Source organism: Camelus dromedarius, chromosome 6 (genome assembly GCF_036321535.1).
Source record: "Camelus dromedarius isolate mCamDro1 chromosome 6, mCamDro1.pat, whole genome shotgun sequence".
Taxonomy (NCBI): domain Eukaryota; kingdom Metazoa; phylum Chordata; class Mammalia; order Artiodactyla; family Camelidae; genus Camelus; species Camelus dromedarius.
In genome coordinates, this window is record NC_087441.1 from 43,638,080 (window position 1) to 43,651,116 (window position 13,037).

At 36.2% G+C, this 13,037-nt stretch overlaps 1 protein-coding gene across 5 annotated transcripts in view; it reads left to right on the forward strand.

Moving 5' to 3' along the window:
* Positions 1–13,037, forward strand: part of CDK19 (cyclin dependent kinase 19) — a 136,206-nt gene that overhangs the window by 75,241 nt on the left and 47,928 nt on the right. For 3 of the 5 annotated variants that reach the window (XM_010989585.3, XM_064486779.1, XM_031456158.2), the window contains one exon: positions 11,948–12,058. The exons of 1 other annotated variant lie outside the window; for it this stretch is intronic. In XM_010989585.3, the coding sequence (XP_010987887.1) occupies positions 11,948–12,058 (111 nt within the window). Of the gene's footprint in view, positions 1–11,112; positions 11,186–11,947; positions 12,059–13,037 lie in introns of all 5 variants that reach the window. One more of the 5 variants, XM_064486780.1, reaches the window with a different exon arrangement.

Below are 13,037 nucleotides of genomic sequence, written 5' to 3' on the forward strand. Positions count from 1 at the left end.
TCATTGCCAAGTGGTTTCTCCTCACCATTAACTATCAAGGGCAGCCTAGCTCTTGTTGCAGTCTGGCTTTGTTTTCACCTTCAGTTTGGTTCAAAAAGTATTGAGTGCCCACCACATGACTGGGCTTGTTCTCCTTGCAATAGATAACAACGAACAAGACAGGTGTGGTGTCTATCCTCATGGAAGTTCTGGTTTCCGTGGAGAAAGCTGTTCTTTTTACGCTTCCTTAATACCTCCAATAGAGGTTGACAAATCCAGTGGACATTTCTCTCAACACTTGAAATCATTATCTGGTCTCCTTTCTGAGAGGAAGAAAATTCTTTGTTTTTATGACAATACATTTTTTTCTCCCAGGAAGAGGCTTCTACTTCTGAAGCATATATTCTAAATTTTTATGTGATCATCTTTCTCTTAACTGTCTCTTTTTCAGCCCCTTAAGTTTGTTTTTTTCCTCAAAAGAGCTCTCTACTAATTGACCCTCCATCTTTTCATGAAAAACACTTCCTGGGCAATCTCATCTCTATGCTGATGACTCCCCAGGTTTTTGCCTCCAGCTGAGCAGTCTCTCCTGAGTTCCAGATCCATACCCAAGACCACCATCAGTATGCCCCATGGACATCTCAAACTTATTAGGTCTGATTCTAAAATCAACATTTCTCCTCACCTCAAAGCTGTAATGCTTTTTCTCAAATTGGTACCACTGTCTACTCAGTTGCTTATACCATCCTGGATCATTTGCCGTTAGCCCATCAATTACTAAATCCTGATTCTTTCCTGCCCTCTTTTTATCTATGTCGTCCTTTCTGTCCTTTTTGCCATTACCCATGTCAGGTGCTGTTCTCCCTCCTTCTCTCTTCTAGACTTACTGGCCTCATGGTGTCCAGAATTAGCCTTGACCTATGGTCCCACATTCCTGGAGCATATGTAAAATTACCTAAATTTATTTAGTCATGGAACCTACGTCCTGAACAACTTTTTACATCTGGGTTATACAAGAACTTAAAAATATAACTAAAAGGATTTACTGATAATTGACTACACTCAAATGTGGAATGACCGTACAGTTTACCAAGTAGTTAATGTAAGTATATATCTGTATATATAAACATTAAGATATATATATGTATAAAAATATAAATAATACAAGAGATCATTTGTTAAATTCCAAATGAGTGGTGCATATAATTGCCATTGGGATTTGAAGAGCATGAGATAATTAATATTAAAGCCCTTAATGTATCAAAAAGGAGCAAAGGAAGTGAAAATCTGGCAAGGGTTTGTGGAGGATGGAGGGTGGATAAAGGGAGAAAAAGATAATGTAAGTAGTAAAGATGCATGAGACAAGTTAGTGAAATTAAACAACAAACAAGCTTTCAGTGGATGCTCTGGCTGTATAAAATAGATGGTGTGGTTGCCATGTTAGTGAAAACAAAGTCTTGATTTTATTCCCCTGTAGTCCTTTAATTTTACTTAATTTAGTAACTGGACTGTGCGCCTAATCCTGGCTAGTCATTTTGTAGTTATCTGCCTTTATCAAACAGGCAGTTGGGCAATAGATTGGTTGTGTAGCCAGAACAAACACATCCTTTGACACCAAAGGAAAAAAAAAAAAAACTCAAAATACATGTCCTCATAATTACCTGTTGTATATGCATCTGAGCTGTGTGGTTTTCTGTCAGTATTCTGAGATTCTGAGATACTCTAGCATTTTTAAAAAGTCTGTAATTTTGGTGATCTCTTTATAAGCAATGTTAACTAAACTTCTTTTAACTTCAATCTTATCAATTCCTGAGACTATTAAGGTGTATAACTTATAATGGGGGCGCTATTCCACATGTATGTATGATCCTCCTTTCCCCTGTGGACTTTATTTAAAAGGAGCTTTCCCCATAGTGGATATTTGTTTGTTTTAAGTTTATTGAAGAGTATAACCAGAACTTATGTTGGAGAAGAATATTTCAAAGAGGAGAGCCTAGTGAGATGTGACATTTTATATGTGTTTTCTAGTCAAGCTTGAGTAGATACTAAATTTCAAAGCTCCTAAGTCAAAGAAAGCTTACTTTAAAGTTAATGTTCTTTTTGCATATGTGCTCTGCTAAACACAAAATTGTAGAAAGTTGTAGTGTTGTAAACTGTTTTAATTATTATAATATAGTGACTTCTGTTTTTTTCTAATTGTTTAACATATTTTCATAAAAGCCACATATGTCACAATGCAGCTCTCTTTAAAAAATTAAAGTTATTAACACTCAATAGAAATAGAATTTTATTGATTAAATCTAGTAGATGTTTAATATATAATATAAAAGGAATAATTTATTTCATTGTGGAAACTCATCCCTCTCTGTGTTTTCTCATAATGCATATAATGATTTCTTAGCAGAGTAGGAAGGAAGTAGATTTTCTATTTAATGGAAACAATACAGTAGACATTTCCTGGATTGTAGTTTGGTCAGATCACTTAGAAGCTTTCCTTATTACTACTGTTAAAATTCCTGTGAGGTCTTCAGGAACTATAAATGATGAATTTATTTGAGACTTGACTTCACTGCATTTATCTTCTCTAGAAGCACAGTGATATGAAATACGTTGAATTATTGGTACTGGTAATTTAGCTGTTAATACTTAATCAAAACCCTTAGCTATACATTGTACATGTTCGTACATTTTCTTGTAGCATTTGAGGTGGGTTGTGTGACCATTGGTATTGCCAGTCATTCTGAAAAATGGAATATTTAACATGTATTAGACAGATTTTTTCAGAAAGTAAAAGCCCCTCCCTCTCCCTGCACATCCTCAGCTGGCAGTGTCTAGGGTTGAGGGGGAAAGGAGATGAATTCCAGAACTACTTGGTTGCCAGCTTTTACTAAAGAAAATGTAAACTGTACGTTTTAGAAATGCTAGTTATAAAATTATGGGTTAGATATAAAACCAGATAACTTGTGAGTGCACTGAGATAAAATAAGGTTTATTAATGGGCATCAAGGATAAAACTACTACTTAATTTTGCTGAATTAATTAATTACTAACTTCAAGTTATTTTTCATGCTTATCAAATTCTTGAATGTTCTTTTTAAAAAAATTTTAAACTTTTTTAAAAAAAAGTTTCAAACTATTGGGTTTTTTTGTATTTTTTTTGGTTTGTTTTGGGGAGAGGTAACTAGGTTCACTTATTTATTTATTTATTAATAGAGGTACTGGGGATTGAACCCAGAACCTCTTGTATTCTAAGCATGTGCTCTACCACTGGGCTATACCCTCCCCCTAATTCTTAAACATTCTTAATTTTGTTTGAAAGTTTCTTGTTGATAAAAGATAATGGCAGTTTTGAAAACAGTATTCTCTTAATGTGGGATAAATGTCACCTAACCAACATATTTGAAAACCAGTTCATGTACTGTTGCTTTCCTTTTCTTAGTCAACACAACTTGTTGCATGCGTGCTTTGTGCCAGGTCCTGTGCTACAAGTGGAAAGAAGAGAGATGTGCTCTGCCGTAGCAAGTTTAGAATCAAGTAGGGATTTCATTTGATACTTGCTCCTAGAAGATGATTAATGGGAGGGGGTTCTTAGATTCGGTGTATTCATGACATGCCAAGAATGCAGGTGCAGGTACACTTTCTTGCCGGCTGAGGCTCCGTGAGTGTCAGTTCCCTCTTTCCAGCAAGCATAGTTCATTAGGAGGACTTGCTCTGACCTTCCAGACTAGGTTATGTCTGCATCTGCTGTATATGCTTGTTCTGTGTTTTTCTTAACAGCCTTATCATTATTATAGTTTTAAAATTATTTGTTTATTCTGTCTCCTCTTTGGTCTCTGTTAGGCCCTGAATCCCTGAGACTCCCTATGCCTGAAATATTCTGGGCACTTAAATGTCTATTAATGAATTTAAATCATTGTTACCTACTGGGTATTTTCCATTATGTTTCTGCCTCATCCCCATGTCCCAGGGCAAGGCTTTATGGGAGACAATAGGTAATGGGCAGAATTCTGTGCAGTGGACACCTTGGGAGGCCATTCATGATGACTGTAGAGGGAGTAGCCTGAAGGTGAAGCCGACAACATATGCCAGTTATGATATTCCCTTTATCGGGGCAGAACTCACTGGTCCCTAACTTGAATCTTATCTACCTGCTTCATTTTTGGTTAGAATCTTTACAATGAAGTTAAATCTTGAATCTCAGCCCTCCCTCCCCCCAAATAAATTATTTGCAGGAAAAATAGCTTTAGCCTTTGGAGTGGATGGTTTTGAATGTTCTATTTGAAAGTTTTAACCTTGAACCCTTTTAAGATTTTAGAATGGGAGAGTTAACACTATTAGACTTCTTGTTTTAGGAAGGTATTTTGATGTCAGTGCACAGGATGTATTAGAAGAGATAGGCGATAGATTATCACTCATTAATTCAGCCAGCATTTGTGGAACACCTTCCATGTGTCTGCCTTGTAGACAATGGAAATATAGAGATGGAAGACATAGTTCCTGCATTCTAGTACCGTACAATCTATTAGGGAAGATAGATAACTAAACTATGTCATAATTTTATTTAATTAGTGATATGTTAAGAGAAATACAGCATGGATGTAAACACAGAAGAGAGACGCCCACTTTGACTAGGAGTTTCAGGGAAGGCTTTTTAGAAGCAGTGACAAATTAGTCCTTTCTAAAAAGCAAGGGGGTGTTAATCAAGCAAAGAGGATAGGGAAGACCTTTCTAGGCAGACACAATAACACTAATTAAGGATTTATTTTAGTTATCAAGGTGAGAATTCATGAGTGATATTTAAAAGACAGTATATAGCACTTGCTCAGTAACTGAACACTGATTGGTTTTAAGGTTTTGAGCCTTCCTTGGTGATTGGGAAATACTGGTGTAATCGCGGGAACAGTGGACACACTAAGAGGTAGAGGTAGGCAAATGATGCTCAGTTTTGGATCTGTGGGTTTCGAGGTACAGTGAGATTTCCATGTGGATGTATGAATGCACAGTTGGAAACTGATGTCAAAGTTTAGGGGCAACATTAGGGCTAGAGATTGAAATTTGGGATTCTCCATAGAAGTTGTAGGTAAACCTCAGACACATGGGTAAGATGTCTAGAGAGACTGCAGGATAGAGGAGAAAGAAAAGAGGATTAGAGACAAGAGAATAAGACAATACTTTTTTTCTTTTTAAGGCAGGATGTAAATAAGGAGTTTTAAGTTGTTTTTTTTTCCTCCTTATTTTACTTCAAGGAGGAAAAGGATAAATGAGAAGGAAATAAACATTTGTTAGGAGTTTGTATTTATTGAAACCCCAAGACACTAAAAATATGCTTAGAGTCAAAGATAAATCTAGTTTTGATAATTGTGAAGGTAGGGAAAGTTTTCAGCAAAGATCATTGAAGCAAATATAAAGCTTTTCTGATTATCCCTCAATGAATCAGAATGCCCCTGAGAATTCCAGGTAATTTAGATTTTACTTTGTAAACTATTTTGATTTACATCTGTTTCATTTTTCATATTTAAAGTTTGTATATTCAGAGTGCCATTGATTTATAAGGAGTGTATCCGATTTTCTCATGTGGAATATGTTACATAAAAGATTAAACACTTATAGTTAAAAAGAACATATATGCTATCATAGTCATGGGGGTGTAAACTTCTTATTTACTGCAGATCTCACTTGGTTTCAGATCTTTCAGACCAAGTACATGTAGTACTTGAAATCAGAGACAAAAAGAAACTAGATAGTTTGCTGCAAAATGGAAAGCAAAATTACTTTCCTATAGCCATACTATTATTATAGAATCTACTAAAGGAGTGTTTCAGGCACTTTGGGAAGGAAATGTGATGGCATTTCCCATCACAGCCTTTTTCTCTAACAAGTATCTCCTACTGCCTGAGTGCTTAGCCTTTCTTACTTATGTACAACAATGACAGCTATTGTTTATCAAGAACTTCTAGCATGCATTCCACATGTTTTATCTCATTTAGTCCTCATAACATTCTTGCCAGTAATGGTGGTTGTAAGAGTAATAGTTACAATTTGTCAAGTATTTATTATTTTCAAAGCATTTTGTTATATAGTCAGCATACATTCGTTAAATCCTTACAGAAACTGTGGTGTGTTTGTCAGTAGCTACTTTTATTCTTCGTAAGAGGGGTTAAGCCGTTTGCTTTATGTCATACAGCTATGGTCAGGGCTCAGACTCAGGTCTCTGAATTCTAAAAGCTATTCTTTGTGCATTATACCTGCTACCTCACTGTTACTTCTGTTGGGTGGCAATGGGCCACATTAACCTCCTTGAAGCTTATGACTGGTATCTAAACTGTGTCACTAAAGTAAAATAAAGCAAAAAATTTAGGGCCACCTTGACCCGGGGCTGATTTACTTACTGTTTTATAGACCCCTCTTCAGAGTATGAGTGCCACCTGCTGGAAGGTTATATTGTATCTATGTGCTTGTAAAGTCTGTCCAAAAACTTGTCACAGGTGTGGAAATGTCAGGTTTCAAAATGCAAATTCTTAAATTTCAGTTGAGGAATGCTGGGGCATTTTGAAGTTAGGTATATCTCCTGTTTGCCGTAAAATACTCTGCTTCATGTAGGTCCTTTTTTTTTTTTTTTTTTTTGCAGGGAGGGGAGGGTTATACTTTAAAAAAGAGGATACACTCAATGAATGCTTTCTAAAACAGACTTTCTAAAAATAAAGATCAATAGTCTAATGAATCATACTGTTACTTATAACGGATCAAATAAGAATGAAAAATTGGGTTTACTGTGAGATAAGTGAGTTGTTGAAGTATAAGAGGACCCTTTCCATTTAGGTATCCTGAAAAAGAAATCTGGAAGCCCTGGGGCATCAGAGACTTGGAGAACAGAAAGTGGGGATGAAAGAGGAAGAAAGATGTGTAGATAAAAATACAGATGGATTCTGTAATTGCTAGTCTAGCACAAGGCTCCCTGAATGTAGTCAGGATCCAAAATAGTGCTTTAGAGAAAAAAGTTTAAGATTACAGCTTTAGATTGTTATGTGTCTAGGACAGTGAAAAGTGGACACGTTTATAGTCACTTATATGCCCTTGAAGGGGGAGCAGATTGAGCCTTGGCTTGCCCACTGCACATTCTTCATTAATACCCTAATGAGGGTCACATTAGTCTTCTATAAGTGTCTGGCACAGGAGATGTCACTTAGTGTGAGATTTTCACAGGAAAATCCTGCTATACCTAATTGCTCTATAGATGTGATTAAAGCCTGTTTGTAGTTGCATGTCATGTTGAACAAATATTTGTGTGACAAGAGATTAAAGTCCATTGGTGAAATCTGAAATTGCCAAGAATTTAGGAAAGTACAACCATGATTATATCCCCTTCTTTTATCCTTGATCAACTGTATAAGAAGCTTAGCTAGCATGATAGTATCTTAACAGGTAGATTTATAGAGAGAAAGGGCTGTCTTATGCAGGTGACTGTGTGTGTGTAAATTGTAAGAGTGATGCTTGTTGTAGAAAACTTGTAAAATAGAAAAATAGAAAGAAAAATCACAGATAATCCCACCACCCAGAGATAACAATATTAAGGTTTTGTAATATTTCCTGTTTTATAAACACATTTTACATTTTGCAGCCCTTCATTTTAATTTTTAATTTTTTAACGAGAAAACATACAAATTTTATTTGATGTTAATTTTTATGTGACACAGGGGCCTTCCTAGAAAAGCAATGAAGACCCCCCAAAATGGGTAGGCCTGAGACCTCATATACCATTTTTAACAAAGAGTAATAAATTGTAGAGACGTGACAAGACAAAGGAAAGGGTTTTTAGACTTCCAGGGGTTGTAGACTGTGGGAAGGTAAATATATAGGGGAAACTAATGGAAGATAAGGGCTATCTTAGCATGCTTTGTTTGTGCTGGTCCATCTCAGTGCCGACTTTCTGTCTTCTTCATGGTCATAAAACTTCCCTGGGAGAGGGAATTTATGGCAGTCCTCATTTCTTAGAGTTTCTGCTTTTAGTCAGATAAGGGAAACTCCAGGAAGCCTTTTTTTCTACCTCCATTGAATCGCAAGTGTCTTCAGCTCAAAATCATTCATATTTTGGGATGGCATATTCTGATCCCCTTCACCCTCCTCCAAAATAAAAGATGAAATTTAAATCTGAGGAAGGCAAAGATATGGGAAATTCTGTAACTGACTGGTGGAAAAAATAGCCACATTTTTTTTTCCTTCTTTATTTAAAAAAAAAAAATGAAGTATAGTAGACCTACAACACTGTTAGTTCCAGGTACACAGCACAGGGATTTGATTTTTCTATACATTACAAAATGGTCACCATGCAGCCTTTTTATATTCCATCACAATATTATTGCATTATAGCATTATAGCATGTCTTTTCTCACGTATTTAAACTCTTAGCATATATATTTGAGACTGATTTGTGGATATACCATCAATTAATTTACTTATCAGTTTTCTTACTGAACTTTTGTGTTGTCTACTGTTTTTGTTTGTTTCTTCAGTAAATAGCAGTAGAGAAATTTACTTTTTTCTTTCAGTAAATAGAAATACCACTTTGGCTGTAGAGTGAAAAATGAATTAGGAGAGGGAACAAAACAGACACAGGTAACATTAGTTTGCTATTTCTTAGCCTCAACCTGCCCTCACATTGATGTTTAGTGACTTGTAAAGACCTATAAGGTAGAAAAGGCGTAACAGGTATGCAGGAATAGAAAGTGTATATTGCTGTACAATGCAAATTCGGGGAGTAGGGGAAAATTCCTAGTAAATGCTTGCAGTTGCAAATGTTACACTCTTCCCTCCTGTGTGTCATATTTAAAGGTAACCTGTATGGCAGTTCCTTAAAGAAATCAAACATAGAATTACTACAGGATCCAGCAGTTCTACTTCTGAGTATATAGAAAAATTGAAAGCAAGGATTCAAACAGATACTTGTACATCAGTCTTTCAGACAGCACTGTTCATAATAGCTAAAAGATGGAATCAACTCAGATGTCCATAGGATGATGGGAGGGATGAATGAATAAGCAAATCTGGTGTGTGCATATAGCAAAATATTATTTAGCCTTAAAAAGGCAAGAAACTCTGACACATGCTGCAACATGGATGAACCTTGAAGACATGTTAAGTGAAAGAAGCCAGATACAAAAGAACAAATATTGAATGATTCCATTTGTATGAGGTACCTGGAATAGTCAAATTCATAGAGACAGAAAGTGAAGTAGTAGTTACCAGGGTCTGGGGAATGGGGAGATGTTGTGTAACGTTTCTGTTTGTGATGATGAAGAAGTTCTGGAGAAAGGACACAGTGGTGATTGTTGCACAACAATGTGGTTGTACTCAATGCCACTGAACTGTACACTTAAAAATAGTTAAAATGATAAATTTTGTTATATATATGTATATATTTTACCACACAAAAAGTGACCTGGGAATACCATGGTGCTGTAAGAAGGAACAAGAAAGATTTCTATAAACTAATATTGTACTGATAATGAGAGATTTCCAAGATAAAGTAGAAAATTAGTAAGTGCTATCTTTTGTGTAAATATTCGTATTTACTTTTATTTGCATAAAGAAACTCTAGAAAGATTAGCAAGCAACTAATAAAAGTTGTTACTTCTAGGAGGCAAGAGGGCCTGTGGTCATTGGAGTGGTAATGAGGCATCTCAGTATATATCCTTTTATGTAATTTTGATTTTTGAATCATATACATGTATTACCTATTCAAAATAATGTTTAAACGTGGGACTTATGGTGGATTCATTGTAGAGAGATCAGTAATTTATAGTCACAAAAAACATCATTTTTTAGAGTACTGATTAAATATTGGTACATGTGACATCCTCTCTCCAAGACAAGTGGGGTCCAGGGGTTAGATGTCTGTACCAATGTTTGGTGTTTCAAGAACCTAATTTAGATGCAGACTTGAGTTTCACCTTTCCTTCCACTGTAGGCAACAAAGAGAACTTATTTTGGGTAGAGACATAATAAAGTCAAACTCTCTATAAGTTCATCAATAAAGGAGTCAGAAAGAGGGAGACAAGTCATTGTGCCTGCAGCAAGGCCCCTTACCAGGGTCCAAGTGTTTGAAGGTTGACCATGGCAAGTGGGGCCATCATTAAATACATTATTTGACCGAGTCTGGGAGCCTAACATGTTCAGTGAGCAGGAAGTTGTCTGGATATAGCTCGGCCTTCCTCCAAAATGCCACTTTCTTTGATTCCATCATTAATCAGGAGCATATTATGTCTAACATTTGCATCTAAAGCAAGAAGCATGGCTGCTTACCATATCTTAGGCCTGGGAACAGAGATAGTAGCGGATAGCTGAGCACACACCTAATGGCCCCCACCTTCCGCTCCCCAGCCAGGGAGTAGGACTGTTATGTCTTCCCTGGTCATTTTTCTCCCAGCTCCTCCTTTCATACCTACATCCAACAGATAGACTCCTGAGGCAGGCTGTGAGAGGTGAATGCACACCAGAGCCAGCTCAGCCCAATCCTACCTCTTATCTGTGTTCCAGGGCATACGGTTTGGAGGGAGAACCCAGGGAGTCATAGCTGGGAATCATGCCCAAATTGTAGCTGGTAGAGCACTTTCCAGCAAGGTTGTCAAGGTGTAGGTGAAGAGGAAGAACTGAGGTACAGAGCCAGAATGAGAGAACTGAGAATAGTCGAGAAATAGGCAACTGAGAAATGGTCTATAAAGTTCCAGAGAGAGTGTTACGATGACTTTTATATGGTTCCAATAAAGACAGTCACAGCACACTCTACTTATTTAAGGTTATTAGAATGGCTAAGCAGTTTATTTTTGTCTACCTCATTGATCAGTTTTTATTTCTGTATTCCCTACCACGTTGTGAAGATTGAAGACGACTTTAGCTGAAGTGGAAAAAGCATGGACTTTGGAATCAGGCAGATATATTTAAATGCAAACCTCTTCTCTTTCCAGTGTTTGACTTTGGTCAGGTTATTTTTATTACACCAAACCTCAGCTTCTGTGTGCATCATTGGGTTGTTAGAAGGATTAAATGAGAGAAAAACATTTACATACAATCATCTTGCACCTAGAAAGTATTCAATAAAAGTTTTGTCCCCTCCCCCCCTTTTGTTATCTTCCACAGAGCTTTACGTTAAAAAGTATTCAAAATACTTACCAAATTGAGGATGTTTCTACCAATTAAGTCTGAACCCTGGGTAAGGACAGCCTGTGGCAGTCATATTAAAGGCTTTCACCTTGAGTAACTAATGTTATTGTTGTTAAATACTTTATCAAGCAATGCCTGTTATGTGCCAAGTACTGGATTTTCACTTGCTGATCTGGTCTGTCTTTCCTTCTTATTATCAGAGTCCAGCTTGAAGCTTCTACTTTGTGTAGGCTTATTTCTTTTACCTATTTACAGGACCTCTTCTCCACACCAATTTTTATCAGGGCATTTGAGAGTCGTTCCCTTATACTCAACCATTCTTCTAAAAAACATCGATCTCATGCTCTAGGCATGCGTTAAGTTAGGGATTGTTAAATATCCTTCCTTCTTTTGTCAAATATTTATTGAACACATACTATGCTAGAGTAGACATAAACAGTATGTCTGTTTCTCAAGAAGCTTTTCCTCTAGTTAAAAAAAAATACACACATACCAAAATATATTTATTTATTTAGCGATACAATATAACTTTCATTTACCATTTTACGATTTACCATTTAAAATGATCCCATTTTAAAAACACACACATACACAAAGCAAAAGGATTGGAAAGATATGCACCAAGGTGTTGACAGAGCTTATCTCTAACTTGTGGTATTTGGGCGGTTTTTTGGTTTTTTTTTTTAATGTTGCTTATCTGGATTGTCTAGATTTTCAAAAATTTCACTTTGAAGTTGTCAGAAAAGCATCATCCCCTCCTCCCCCCAACCTGCTAACAGGATAGTGACCCCTCTTTTCCTCTTGCATTTAGCTTTTGCGAGAATTGAAGCACCCTAATGTGATCGCACTGCAGAAGGTGTTCCTTTCTCACAGTGACAGGAAAGTGTGGCTGCTGTTTGATTATGCAGAACATGATTTGTGGGTAAGTCTAAACTCACTTTACTTTTAGGGTTATTTTATATAGGTATGAAGAAATAAACGTATGTGCTACATACTGCTAATGCACAGAAAGGAAAACTTGCTCTGTTGAACATACTTCAAAATAAATATAATAAATGTAAATGTTGATTTAAAAGAATTAGAGCAATGAAACATTAACATCCTATTTTACTGAGAAGATAGTATTTGTAATATTCAGAAATTTCACTTCAGAAAATGTTACTGAGTGGGAGATTGTAATTTTACAGAAGCAATTAGTGGCAGTTTACTAATACAGTATAGTGAAAATTACTTTTTTTTGTGGTACACACGGAAGATCAGATTTAACCAGTTTTGCACTTGTGAATAGTTTCCCTGTCTAAGTTAAGGTCAGTCTCTTGCAGCATTTTGCCATTTAAAACCGACTCCACCAAACAGAAGTACACGTGTGGTTTTGCAAATATTGGGGATGTTTTTAATGAATATAGAAAAGAAGCCAAAAATTCTGATTCTAAACATTTAAAATTAGAAGTCAGGGCATTTAAACTTTTTATCCTAGGGGTTGTTAAAAGTAAAAAAATTCAAGCTTGGCAGTAAGTTCAAATTTTGGATAATTAGATTTTGATTCAATATAGTGTGGTTTGTCATTTCTACAAATTACAAATCTTTTTAGGAATAACTTTAACAAACTCATAGGCCTTGAAGGAAGTTTCAGATTTATGCTCTTACAGCAGAACCTCCATTGTGGTTTTCTCCATTCTTTCATAGATATTCAGTACCCATTTTGGCATGTTTTGGACAAGGGTGGGGTGGAGATGGAGGTGGATGTGGGGGTATGAAGGGCAGACAGAATTTCTTCCCTTTCATTACAGTGGTTTTATAACCCACAATATAACATTTAGACATAAAAATTTCAGTATGGTGATCCAGTTGTATTTATTTCAGTGGGATCAAATTCCCCATTTTTCTCTCCCTGCTCCTTT